This window comes from Lissotriton vulgaris, chromosome 8 (assembly GCF_964263255.1).
Source record: "Lissotriton vulgaris chromosome 8, aLisVul1.2, whole genome shotgun sequence".
NCBI lineage: Eukaryota > Metazoa > Chordata > Amphibia > Caudata > Salamandridae > Lissotriton > Lissotriton vulgaris.
Genome location: NC_141696.1, coordinates 1,516,681,395 through 1,516,696,145, shown reverse-complemented (window position 1 = coordinate 1,516,696,145; position 14,751 = coordinate 1,516,681,395). Strand labels below are relative to the sequence as shown.

Genomic DNA, 14,751 nt, shown 5'->3' with positions numbered 1-14,751 from the left:
GCAGACCTTCAGCTCTGGGGTTTGACTTGCGCCCTGAGAAGCAAGAGTAGTAGGTGAAATTCCTCCTGTTGGGCCTGGGACCAGATCTCCTTTAGTGTATAGGAAGTCCACCAGTGTGCCTAGAAGTCTGATTTGAGGCGTTACCAATCATTGAGAGTCATAAGCTTGCACAGTAAATTGATTCGCTGAATGTAACATCACCCCTGCTTCAAAAGACAAGTTAATTTAATGTGTATTTAGATTTCTGAACCATAGGTCAGAAAGAATGGGTTCGAATCGATCAAAATAACCATCACATTGGGGAAAAGAAACTACATTTTCTGTTGCTGTTTATCACTGCCGAAAATTGATTTTCACTAGGGGATTTCCTGCAGTTCCTGGATTGACCACATCACATACTAATAAATGTTCTACATTCTTACACTAAACATTTACTTTTATAGCCTTCAATGGATTATCACTGAATAGTTTGGAATTTTCACTTGATGTACAAAGTACTATATACATTCTTACTAGTAACTCAGCTCGGAGAACTCTGGGAGAAGCTGCAGAAAGAGGGAGATGGGTGAATATTCTATTTCACCAATTTATTTCCACCATGACGTGGACAACGCTGGTTGTAACTCTGCTCTGCGTATTTGACAAAAATGTTCCTGTCTGTTGATATAAACCTCAGGTAGCTGGAAGGGTTCAACAGAATTAACTGGATTCTCATTTGAAGAGACATTCTGATACCATTCGAGTTATTATTCAAATCAAATCCTGTTGCCTTCCTAGGGTGTTGATAAATTAACCCGTGTCGGCGGCATCACTTGTCAAAAAACTCCTGTTATTTCATGGCTCACACAATGCATTGCCCCACAAACATTCTTAGACACACTGGCATATTTTTACGGTGAGTCAAGGTCAGCTTTGTGGAGTATTACTTTATGATCCCACAAGGATACAAAATAAAGCAAACCCCGACACACAAACATGATCGTCAATAAAGAGAGCATGCTCAGGAGTAGGCGAGCTGATTGCGCAAACTATGTCTCCTTCAGGAAGATGATGTTGGGTCTGCAATAAATAGTCATCTCTTCAATGCATGGGGCGTTAGTTCTTACAGACCGATAGTTCAGGAGGCGGTGTAGTTCCATCCTAGCTCTTCTATACAAAATCAAATATTTTCATTCAATGGATGCAAGATATCATAGATCTGTGTCATAAAACTATGGACTTATGAGATGTTGAGACCTGGGCACTTTATTATCGTGTTTCGCATCATAACAATGACTGAGTATATTTGGGACTACATATGAATGATTCTAAATTTTGTTTTTCTTTTTTATTCATGGCCACGATAAAGCACACATTGTTCATGAAACAATTAGGCATGCAATACATTTTAACTTAAGAGAAATTTAAAATTACCTTGAAGAACTTATTAACCAAAAAATCTTTGAAGCGGGCATGCCCCCTAGATATCTTCAATTAACTCAAAAACTTTTAAATGGACTGCATTTATCGACATTGTATAAATAGGGGCTTTAAAGACCCTGTTATATACTCCATGATTCCAAAATGCACAAATCTGGCACAACACTTTTGTGGGCATATGTCCCAGAGGGCCCTTTGAAGTCAGCTGTCTTGGCATCGTTCAAAAACACTAAACAGCATCTACTTGTGAAAAGAACAATCTTCCTCCCAGAATTTGAAAGACAAAATTTGAAGGACAAAGCAAGCAAATAAAATTAATATGACAGAATATACTAAAATATTCATAAAATACATTTATAATTAAATTATACTGGTCACAAATAGTTACATCCAACATGACACTTTACACAAAATAATCCGATTTAAAACCTGGCTTGGATGTAAAGCTGTGGTCACAAAATAATCAGACAGTGTGTTGTGTCCTATGAAGGTAGACACCAGGAGCCAGAATGTATATTCAAGTCTTCTTTATTATCTCTCAGTTCAGATTACATCAGTCTTGACTCCAGCCAGCATAGTGTGGTACCAGCCCCACCAGGAGCAGCCTGCCTAGCTGCTCAGCCCATCTCGAACTGCCAACACTCATCCACTCAGAGACCCAGGCATTCCACGCATCACAGGCACACCAACATTCCACGCATCACAGGCACACCAACATTCCAGGCATCACAGGCACACCAACATTCCATGACCATCTCACACTCTGGCTGAGCAGCTAGAGGCAACAGGGCTGGAATACATGTAATAACAACTAAGTAGGGTATAACACAGTGCATACAGACCCACTGAATATAAAACAAGGCACCGAATGAAGCTAGTGTTCCCTGAATAATGCAATATAAATTCTGGCCTCTGAAGTAAAGCAGTGTTAAATGAGTAATGGAATGTGCAATTTGGCACAGATTGAAACACTGTGTTGACAAAATAAATCTATCACTTAGTATTAACAAAGAAGCAATGCTACCAAAAATAATTAAGTCTAGTATCTGGCAATTATTGTATGTACCATAGTGCTCATAGAATAAATATTTAATCAAGGCCACTGGGATAGTGCAATCCTGAGGCTTTGGCAGTTTCTATAGAAATATGATTTTACCACACTTGCCACAATCCGCCAACTGATTCCTATTTGCAGATTTCAACAAAAAAAACATTCTAGCTCGAACGGTTGAAAAGTGACTTATAAACCCCAGATGTGGTGCAACTGTTTGCAAAGTTTCACTGGGCACTTTCGTTGCTGATTGCTGTATTCTGGTTTTACTCTGGTACCAATGGTATGAAACATTTGCCAAGTGAGCTAAAACGACAAACAGCTAATACTGCCACAACATGTTCTGCCTAATTTGTCTTTTCTTGAATTCAACCTTGCTGTATAATTTGTTCCTCCACTGGCACAATGTCAGTACCCTGAATGCAATTGTTTATAGTGCTGATAAAACACTTGTCAAAATCTCACATTTATGGGACTATTAATTTCATAAATCTAATTAGAGTCTTTCAAAAATCGAAAATTAATGATATATTGATTATATTGCAAGATTTCTATAAATTGCACTGTCCAGTGTACAAAACTGTCAGAAGTATTAAAAAATATAACATTATCTATTGACTGGAGGGCGCTGCCCGATTATATTACATTTAGCTGCAAATATACTGCAATGGTGACTGGAAAATGAAACCCAGCATTGGACCGTGATTATATGACACTGCTCAAGACACAGTTTAACTCACATCTGGCATGAAATGGCAAGCAATGTTCACACAGAATAATGCCATATTTACTGATAGCTTCCATATCCCTTGGAAATCCCTCATGGATACCTTTCATGGCTCTAATACGTCGGGCAAATCTTTTTGCAGTGCTCTCACTAGAATAATATAATATATCTGGCACTGGCTGCAGGACAATGCTTTAAAAAATGTAAACCTAATATTCAGTATGAACTTTTTTTGGCATAAACTCATAATTAAATAAATCCTACTGCTAATATTTCTAAGTGTAGGGTTTTGCTCATAAAAAATTAAATGTAATATTTATTGCTGCTCCTCTAAGTCCCCAATCATCTTGAAAAAAAGCGCGATTGAGTCTACAACATTTGTGTGGCGTTCTCCTCCAGTCCCTGTCCTCCGTGCTCAGCTGATAGTCAGAGGCCACCATACTCCAATTAACAAAGGGATGGATATCTGCACCGCCAAAGAATCGCCCACTGTATTATGTGCACTATAACTTCTTAGTTTTGTGATGTTCTCCAGCTGCATTGCATTCTACAGAATCAGACCTCAGCCAGTGTCTCCTGGCAATGCTCGCTGCAGTGGTCCATGATTTCCAGAATCACTGACTCAACCCTCTGAACAACCGAGCTGTTTCTAGGCAGATCCTGAGAAGGCAACCTCTACGATTCCAGGATAGCTTGACACCTGGACCAGGGAGAGCTGGGCCTTTCTCCAGGAACCCTCAGCGGGCTGCTTCTTCCCAAACCACCAAGCTTCTATTGATGCTGGACACTGTTGATGGCTAAGCTTTGACAGTGCATAAACATCTCCAGCATGGGCCGAAGCTCAACATCCACAGATAGATGTCCAAGGACGCAGGTAGGGCCTTCGTTCTTTATTGTTGGAATGACCTGCACTCCTGCTTCAGCCAGCCTCAAGTGACCTTCAAACTCTACTGTTCTTCACAATGGAGTCATCAGGCTGGTGGACGACACCAGGGCGTCTACTCGCCTTCACGAACAACATTAAGATCTGAGACCATTAACATCAAAAGGAAGTTGAAATTAAGAGACAGGCAGGAAACTTTAATACCATGATAGATCGGTGGACGGAAGCGAGCGTTCAATTAAGTCTTTTCAAGATAATCTACATAGATTTTACCCGGCAGTTAGCATTAATTATGACCATATGAACCGTCCTCTGTCCTTGAATGTTTTCGGTGGCTGTACAAGATCTTCTTACCAAGTACCTGCTCCCAGTGGAACGGCTTTGGGGTGAGCCTGCAGGAAGACTGTTCGAGAGCTTTCTGCACTTGCACCACCACCTGCAGAAAAAGAGCACAAATTTAGTGAACCACACCTCAGTTTACAACCTAAAGGTTGATTCCAAACAATACCTTCCACAGGGACTCACCCTTGCAATCTGGTGTCCCTGCCCTGTTAAATGTGCCAGAAAATCCATTGCACTAACAGGTATAGGAAGGCAACATAACCATCGGGTAGGGCCAGCTCGCAGTTACTAGTGATGCGCCTTGTACCAATCTGAGCTGAAAGAAAATACAGCCATCGTTATTTTGCAGGAAAAGATCTCTGCTGCATGTTACTTTCATAACGTCCTACAGAAAAGCATGGAAACAAACAGCATTTGGAATTTCAGAACCGCCTGACGCCGCATTTAACCTTTCCTTTGCACAAGTAGAGTATGGATATAGGTACTTGTGAATAGTGCCCCTGGGGATGTGGGTTCCTATTTGTGTTTGATATGTGACATTCCTATATAAATTCTGAATGAATTACCATACATTAGTCAGAAAATCTCTTGTCCTCCCTTAAGGATTAGAAAGTTTGATGGCTTTTGTTTCCTACTAATTATTGTTCTAGCATCCTCTTGAGAAAATTTTATGAGACATCAAGAAAGAGATGGATTATTCCTGTGTTAAAGAAACTAGGTTTGAGACATTGCCGACCCACACTTTTAGCATTGCAACTTTTAGAATATTAACTTCGCATCTGTTATTGCGTTTCTTAAAAATGTTTTTAACCTTAGGAAATCAATGAAAATGTGACTTTTAATTATGTACATTGATGTGCTTTTATGGTTATTGTCATTATAACCGAATAAAGATATTTGAATTTAATTGAGTTACGCTGTCTTCTTATATTTGTTGTGACGTCTTTATTTCATGCAATATACATGACAGTAATAATAAGAATGATGAGCAAAGACTAAATTTACAATCTCTGGTTACCTAAACCAATTCTAATGTGTGCTTCCTAAACTACCCATGCTTAGTATCCATCCCAAAATACCAGGAGCATCATGAATATGCCTTAAAGGTATTATGTGTTGAGTTCGGCACCCGGCATAAGGAGCTCCTGAAGATCAAAACAATGAAGCGATGGAGTCGTCTGAAACCAAATGTACTGTCCAATGCCAAATTTAACCTCTAATGATACCCAATTCAGGAAGGACCTCAATACCTGGCTCCTCGCCTGAACCTCCACACCCAGACGGATCAGCAGCCTTGGCTCTCAACCCCCCTCAACCCCTTCAATTCCTTGAGAGCCTCACGGGTGAGTAGCCGTGCCTTACAAATCCCGGATTGAATGATGGTAACGAGCAAGCGAAGAGAGAGCCCAACCAGCCGACGAGGTAGAACATTTCTTAAAAAGTAAAAGCCCAAACGGTACTCCCATAGAACAACTGTTTAAACATTTTAGCTAAAAAGCAAGATTTTCCAGGTAGTTCTGAAGGGATCATAAAATAATTAGGTACAAGTTGCTGAGACTGCCATTCCACATGGGTACAGGGGGATAATAATCTGTGTGTACAACTTCAGATGCCTTTTATCATTTATTAACTAAGCCATCTCGAAGCTGAAAAGCCAATTGGAGCTAGGTGCCTTGGACTAGACCCCTGCCTCCAAGTCATCAACCAATAGATGCAGAGGAACCACGTGAAATTGATCTAATCTAAATCTGCACAGACTATAAGAATAAGCAGCCGACATCCAACTGATGCCAGGAATAAGGCTTTCATCTGACATCTACTGAAGAAAGAAATCTGGGATGGCCATGGACTCGAGCCTACTACTCTTTCTTCCAGTGAACGATGCCATGGAAATGCACCATGGAAACTCAACAACACGTCTGCCCGCACCGTACACCTAGGGACCCACCCTCTTTACATGAAAGACCTCAAAGAATCTAGAATAAGGAACCAGACAAGTATTACACCAACCCCTACTAGACCACATCACACCAGCAGTGCTAACGCTCCATAGTCGTGCTTCTCCTATACGAATCAAACTCTCACAAGGATAATCACCATTCATTCCACTTTACGCACATCACAACCATGATTGAAGCAGCTCATCACACACCGCAACAAAAAAACTTCCCACAAAATCCACACTCTTCAAATCAAGCACACATTAAGAATGTTCCCTATCCACCAGGATCTTATCGGTGATCAAATGTAACTACAGTAAATACAAGCTTGTATTCTTATGCACACAATGTCATTCATCGAATACGTTGTGCTCTCCGTACTTTTATCTACCGCTGCAGTAAAGTCTCTACCTTTCCAACGACAAAAAAGATAATCCTCTCTAGCATCTGGGAAATAACTTATGGTTATGGGAGAGAGGGATAGAGAAAGAATAGATAGAGAGAAGGAATGGAAGAGACAGAGGTGCCCAGGTATGGTTTTATATATTTTTTGCCTTCTTTGACTGTATTAGTTGGAATAATAGATGGAAGTGGAGTGAGTTCTTTTCCCTAACCCACGGCCTCTGTGGCAACAACACACTGAGCAGAGAAGGCACCCATGACAACGACAGGTTCATCCCTGGGAGTCTTTTCTTTGGGGTCGAAAACTTTGGAAATGGATGATTCAGAATGAGGTGCATTCCACCTGAGCACAGATTGCTCAATGAAGGAGGATTCCCTGCTTGGAAAAGGTATGGTTGGCTCAGAGTCCTTAAAGAAGCCCTGCAGTGGCCGGTTTAGGAGGAATGAGCTCTCTAGCCTGCAGAGCCCTTGTCTGGATGTCTCTTTGAGGCATGCACAGGTTCATCTTGAGATGCTGAGCCTCCGCAGTCGTTGCTTTCATTGGTGGTGTCTGATGCAAACTTTTAGTAGGGTTCAGAACAGGCTTATGCCAACACAAATCAATTAAACCCTTATCCATCATTGTGATTCACCAGGGCATATAAAAATGGAAATGATATTACAGCAGCTAAGAGAATATCTGTGAGCCTGTTGGCACTGGAATTGAAGGGAAGCAGCCAAATATGCTTTCCACCAGAAACAATTGTCTAAGCAGAGAGGCCTTAAGTTGTAAGTGGTGGAACTAAGGCAAACAAACTGTGCTCATTGTGTTCTGAACCACCAGGACTGAGCATCTGAACACTATACCAAGGGCACTGGCCACATTTTGGGAGAGTTTAAAAATGTGATTAAAACAAATGAGGGACTCCCATTTATATTCTTAGACGAGCTCACAGCATCTCTTAAAAGTTGAGAATATTTGCTGAAGAATTATTGCTGCTCTGATTTTGCTCCCTCTGGTTACAGATCATCAATCTGTCCTGTTTGTAGAGTCCAGCCTGTGAGTGCAAGCTTTGGCACACCCGTCTCGCTCGCGAGACACTATTGTTTACAACAAGCATTTACAATGCAACGGTCTCGCCTTCGGAAACGTTAGAGCTATTGGCATTGTAAATGACAAACTTTTTATTTATGTGTTGGTTTTGAAAACAGATAAATAAATGGCATTATCATTTACAATCCCAATAGCTTAATCTCTCTCAAATACGAGACCTATTGCATTTGCACCCACACCAAGAGAGCCCACACACAGAGCCCCCCAACACACACACACAGAGCCACACACACACACACAGAGGCACACACACACACACAAAGAGCCACACACACACATACAGAGAGTTACACACACACACACACACACACAGAGCTACACACACACACAGCCACACACACACACACACACACACACACACACAAACACACACAGAGCCACACACACACACACAGACCCACACACACAGACCCACACACACAGACCCACGCACACAGACACACACACACAGACACACACACACAGACACACACACACACACACACACACACAGAGCCACACACAAAGAGCCACACACACACACACCCAGCCACACACACACACACACAGAGCCACACACACACACAGAGCCACACACACACACACAGAGCCACACACACAGAGCCACACACACAGAGTCACACACACAGAGTCACACACACAGAGTCACACACACAGAGTCACACACACAGAGCCACACACACAGAGCCACACACACAGAGCCACACACAAGAGCCACACACAAGAGCCACACACACACACCGAGACACACACACATACAGAGCCATCCATAGAAGGAGGGCATGTTGCGAACCCCCGATCATCGTCCTGGTGTTCCCTCTGCAGACCCGTCAGTACCCTGCAGCAGGAGAAAGCGGTGAGGGGGAGACAGCGGTATCTATTGCAAGAAAGCATTTATTTCTCTTGGCAAAGGCTAGTTAAGCTAAGAGCTGATGGATATGGGAGAAATGACATGCGATGTCATTAATCCTCCGCCTGGGAGGCATTAATATAGCCATTTTTTCTGCCAGTCATCTTCTAAAAAACCAAATAGTTTTCACTAGCTTCTCTTCTGTAAATTGTTACAGCTCTTCCTTGTTACGCTGACAGCAGTGTGCCCAGGCTTGCACTACCAACACTGTGGGCCTGATGCAGGCCCTGTCAACATGTGAAGTGCCTTCATTAAGAGACATGGCACGGAAGTGTACTACTGGGAGGGTGGCGTCTGCTGTGCAACCATTCCAAGAGCACAGCCCACAAATGCCAGGATTACAAGCGTTGGCAACTAACTCAGGATATAAGAATACTACCATATAGAGAGGGCACACAATATCCGAGAGTAAACAGTGGCTTGTTATACGTTTGTTAGCGTTCATTTTCTTATAGAAGCACAGCATATGCTTGTTATGCCAGAGGGTGATTGCAATTCCAGGTTGGATGTTTAGTGTACCCATGCAGTGTTAAATATAATTTGACGCACACAGGTGCATGAATGTTGCAGAATTATATATATGTATACACGCACACACGTTTCTATGTATGCATAAAAAATGTCAGAACGGTTCAGAGGCAAAAATAAACGGTACGTAATTTCTGTTCACGTGTTACGCACGGAACGTTTACGTCTACACAGAAGCTTAAAAATTAGATCTATTCTCATCGTACAGTCAACACCCCAATCTCTCGATTATGTGTGATCATTTGTCTGTGTCACACGCACGTACAAACCTTTTAGCTATTTTGCGAGCTGTGCAATTTCTATTACTTTGAAGCAACACACCTATATGAGCTGTTGGCAGGCGATTAAATAGGGAGGAGTAGTAGAGTCAACGTGCAGTTCGGACAATGACTTCCCATGGGCTAACGGTCAGTTGATGTAGAGTATCAGTGGCAAAAAAAAAGTTTGTACTTTAAGGTAAACATAACCCCGTAGTTCCAGGGATCACTGTTCGTGGGAACCGAGATTCTAAACGCCTATTGGTAAGTGCGTGAACAGCGTTCTCGTTTTAGCGGGTGGGGTCCCTTCGCTTCGAAAGTGATCATATGAAGGGGGATTGGATTGTCGTATGAGGTGTGACCCGAGCTCCCTGGGAGTCCAGATGAAAAGGCTCTTGTAAGAATGTAAAACAATTATTGATCAGCGAGGAGGGGCTACTGAGGATATGGAGGTCACTCCAGATTAAAAATTTTTAATCCACAGATTGATGTATGTGCTTTTGCTTTTTGGGCTTCCAGATGAGTATGCCAGTTTAATGTTTTATCGAACCATATACCTAGGTAACGATATTCGTTGACCGTTTCCAGTTTAAGATCACCTAAAAACCAAACTTAATTGCCTTTTTACCAAAACATAGAATTTTCGTCTTGTCTAAGTTTACTAGTAAAAATTTCATAACGCAGTATTCATTAAAAGATTCAGCTTTCTTTGGAGGCCTATCTCTGTCTGGTCTATTATTACCAAGTCGTCTGCATATAAAAGGCAGGGAACCTTTTTTCCGTCCATTCTGGGGCTTGCACTGCCCTCAACCTCTAAACAGGCGGGTAGATCTGACAGGAATATGGAGAATAGCTGTGGGGCCAAAACACAGCCCTGTACCAGGCCGTTTGCAATTGGCATTTTTTATGTTAGTGACCCCTCAGTGTCTCTGATTACTTGAGCCCAATTACCTCGGTGTAATTCCTTTATTATTGTCAATAGGTCTTTAGGGATATTTCTCTTTGTGAGAGTTTCAAACAAGCAATCCCGGTCTACTGAGTCAAACGCTGCTCGGAAGTCCACGAAACAGCAGCACAGCTTGCCGTTTTGTTCTGTTGACTTCCTCGCCATTGCCCATAGTGCGAAACCGTGATCTATTGTGGAGTGCCCCTCTCTGAATCCTCCCTGTTCAGTGGGTACAATTGAGAACTCCAAGACCCATGCGTTTAGTCGGTTTAACACAATTTTTGAAAAGACCTTCTCTCCTACATCTAGAAGGTTAATCAGTCTGTAATTTTGTGGTATGTCCATGCTGCCTTTTTTATGGATTGGCCTGATTACTGCGCCTTTCCAATTCAGCGGCATTATGCCTTCTAAAAGTATTACACTAAACATCTGGGCAAAGAATCTTGCCCACCACTTTATCTCTGATTTTAATATTATTGCGGGAAGATTATCAGGGCCTGCCGCACGAGTTCGTTTCAATTCTCTTATTATGTTTTCCACTTGCTGTACATTGAAATCTAATTTAAAATCTTCTGATATTTCGCCAGGGTTGGGGCTCTGTGTACTCTTGGGAATCTCGTGCCCTATACAGTTCCCTTAGGTACTCCTCCCAGGCCGCCTCGCTAACAATACATTTCATTTTTCCATCAGTTGGACCAGACGCTGCTTTTACCATTTTCCAGAACTGCCTCAGATTTTTATCTTCAATTGATACTAGCAAGTTTAACCAACATTTCTCTTTATATAATACTCAGACATGAGTCCCTTTCTCACTGCACCATCAGGATTCAAGCAAGCCGGGCCGAAGACGGCTGAAATGCCAGAAACCGGTCCCCGGTAGCTTGTTTCCTTTCTGGTGAAGAATTGGCTTGGTAGTTTAGTCTGCCCTGTTCCCATGATGCACTGGGCCAGGGACAGACTGATTTGCATATAGCCAGGTTCTGAGCTGGGATGGTGCAGTGAGATAAATACCGGTGATGGATCAAGCCCTGATCTTTGGACTGGGTAAGAGTGGTCTGCTTAATTCAGACACTCTGTTCATCACCACCCCCTTTTCTGAATCGGACTGAGAAAGAGCCTCCATCGAAGTGAGTCAGCTCTAAAGGGAAAATAAATTCCTCCGGCAATGGGCTCATGAATGGAACTGAATGTCACAGTGTGCTTCACAGACATTCTCTAGTCGTTGGCCTGCCTGTTCATTCCGGATAGTGGAATTGGACGCGCAGTGCTTAGTTTGCAAAAAAAGTGCCAGGGCCCCTCTCGTCAGAAGAACACTGCAGCTTGCACCATCCATAGCCCCTGCCAGTGCTGCCAATAATAGCACCAACAAATCTATTAACAATCACACAAGTGTGACAAGTCATACTATTCCAGGCCCTTAACACTAGATAAATGGCTTGGGCGGCAGCTCGACTCATTGATAATATTGATTGAATGCATAAACAATTGTTGTTGTGCTCATACCTAAATTAGACAGAATTAAGGTTCGGTGCTGAGCACCAGAAAATACCGGCTCAAATGAAGCACTGAAGATGCCACAAAGCAATAAGAATACGTCAGGCAAGGGGGAGACGGGAATAGGCAGTACAGTCTCATTATAGTGATCAGGCTGACTGAAACACCGCTGAAATCAGGAGCCATAGTGATGTAAACCTTTTCATAATGGCAAAGTGTTTTTAATTTTTTTCTTTCCAAGTGACTGGACTATGAAGATGATGGGAGTCTTTATTAAATGGATATATTATGTAAACATTGCTGATAAAAAAAGCATTATGCTCTAAGTAAACAGCTGCCTCAGCCACTTAACACCCTTTAGCCATTTAATCTTGAAACATTTGGATCTAGGTTGGGGGATTGCACCTCTGTATTTTCTCCTAGAAATGTCCAGCCTAACCTGCTATACACATTCTTCCCAAATTCCCTACGGACATCTTAATAGACCAACACTTTTTTTGCTTGCTTGAAGGAAATAGCTGTGTTGTATTAAATAATGCAACGAGACAGGCATGTGTGCAAACAAGCTGTGGCTGAATGACAGCAGACAATGAAGGCAGAGCACATTGTTTAAGGCAAGTCAAGTACCCTACCAGAAATCTCATATAGGCATGTTATGTTATGTTAATTTATTTTTATAATGCGCACAGCTACTCAACAAGGGTTTCCCAGCGCAAGCCAGCAGAAACTCAGCAGCGATCTGACATTAGCAATGTTGATTAAAAGACCAAGTTTTTAATTATTTACGAAAATTGGGAAGCAGCTTCTCCCGCCTCGTTGCAGCAGGCAAGGAATTCCACATAGTGGGTCCCAGTAGAGAGAAGGAACGACCACCCATTTTTGAGAGGTTAATCCTAGGAATCACAAAAAGTCGAGAAGGATGGTAAGGGCAAACCAGATCTTGTAAGTATTTAGGAGCAGAACCAATCTTAATTCTGAAGATGTAACAAGGCCTTAAATTTTATACGACTTTCTACTTTAAGCCAATGTAATTCTCTCAAAGCATTACCCATGTTAGACATTCTGGGAAGTCCACAGAGCAATCGGGCTGCAGAATTTTGCAACACCTGAAGCAAACGCAATACATCTCTGTTAGACCCCAAAAGGACGTTGCCGTAATCCTGGCGAGATGTTACAAGTGCCTGGACCACAGTCCTTTTGGTGTCCACAGGGAGCATCCAGATTATTTTTCTTAGCCATTTTAAGATGGTAAAACAGGTGGCTGCAATTTGTACTGCCTGTTGTTTCATTGACAATTTATTGTCAATAATAACGCCTAGATTGCGTACCTGAGAGGAAGGTTTGGGTAAGGGTCCCATTTCATCAGGCCAATGTTGAGGGCCCCAATGTTCAGAATTTTTTCCGAAGATAAGCACTTCCGTCTTATCCCCGTTTAACTTGAGCAGATTGAGCTGCATCCATGCTGCAATATTTCGCAAGCCCAATTGCAAAGTAGACGGGTCCTGTTTCCTATTAGCCGACAAAGAGAAAATGATCTGAGTATCATTGGCGTATGAAAACAGTGTAAGCCCTGCCGCTTGAGCGAGCACTGCTAAAGGCTGCACATAAATGTTAAAGAAGAGTGGGCTCAAAATAAAGCCCTGAGGTACTCCATACTGGGATGTAAAGGACTTTGAGGTGGCCCTAGAAGAGAACACCTGGAAGGTACACTCCGATAGAAAAGCGGACAACCAGACAAGCGCCGAACCAGCAATGCCCAGTGCCTGTAAGGATTTTATTAATACGGTGTGAGAAACCGTATCAAAGGTGGCACTTAGATCTAATAATATGAGAGCCACTGAATTACCATCATCCAGGCTATGACGTAGCACCTCAGTGACGCCCAGCAATGTGGTCTCGGTAAAAAACCCTGGCCTAAAACCGGATTGTGATGTATGCAAAAATTGAGAAGATTCCACGAACATAGCCAATTGGCCATTCACATGCTTCTCCAAAACTTTAGAGAAAGTTAGAAGCAGGGAAATAGGCCTGAAATTAGCCGGCATGGCCGGATCTGAATTTGGCTTTTTTAACAATGGCAGGACCATAGCGTGTTTCCAGGCCATTAGCATTACTGCCTCCTTAAGAGAAGCATTTAGGAGCTCCATGACTACTATTAAAGTGGGTTCTTCCATCTGTAGAAGTACTGTGGAAGGAATCAAGTCGCATGGCGAGCCCGATTTAATGCTCGCTAAAATAAAATTAAAGGCATCAGTGTCCAATAAAGATCACTGCTCCAATTTTAACCGAGAGTCTTCTACCATAGTATGAACCCGCTCACTATCAAGCCGAGCCTTGTTTGATACACAAACTCCACCTAATGTCTGATGAATTAGTTTAAGGAAAATGCTCCTTACCAGTATGCATCTGTTCTTGGCATGTAGAGCTGCAGAGTAGTACACTGTGCATTAGATCGCCACCTGGTGTTGGGCTCGGCTATTGCAGGTAGTTGTCTTTTGGAAGAAGTCTTTGCTAGTCCCGATAGGTGACTCCTCCCTTGGACAATACTGCGCATGGGCATCGGCTCCATCCTCAGATTGTTTTTCGCCATGATGGGAAATGATGGAGTTAGTAGAAGTAAAGAAAAGAATATGAGAACTGGAACGGAGAGACGGGAGGGTGTGTACTACTCTGCAGCTCTGCATGCTAAGAACAGATGCATACTGGTAAGTAGCATTTTCTGTTCGAGGCATATGAGCTGCAGATAGTACACTGTGCAT

General features: G+C 42.5%; 1 protein-coding gene across 2 annotated transcripts in view; it reads right to left on the bottom strand.

Moving 5' to 3' along the window:
* Window positions 1–1,931: 1,931 nt before the first annotated feature.
* The window catches only part of LOC147699069 (CD276 antigen homolog), a 171,278-nt gene continuing 158,458 nt past the window's right edge, over window positions 1,932–14,751 (bottom strand). For both annotated transcript variants that reach the window (XM_086935644.1, XM_086935645.1), the window contains exons 6-7: window positions 4,606–4,738; window positions 1,932–4,516 (exon numbers count right to left, since the gene is read on the bottom strand). In XM_086935644.1, the coding sequence (XP_086791770.1) occupies window positions 4,632–4,738 (107 nt within the window). In that variant the 3' untranslated portion in view covers window positions 1,932–4,516; window positions 4,606–4,631. The remainder of the gene's footprint in view (window positions 4,517–4,605; window positions 4,739–14,751) is intronic.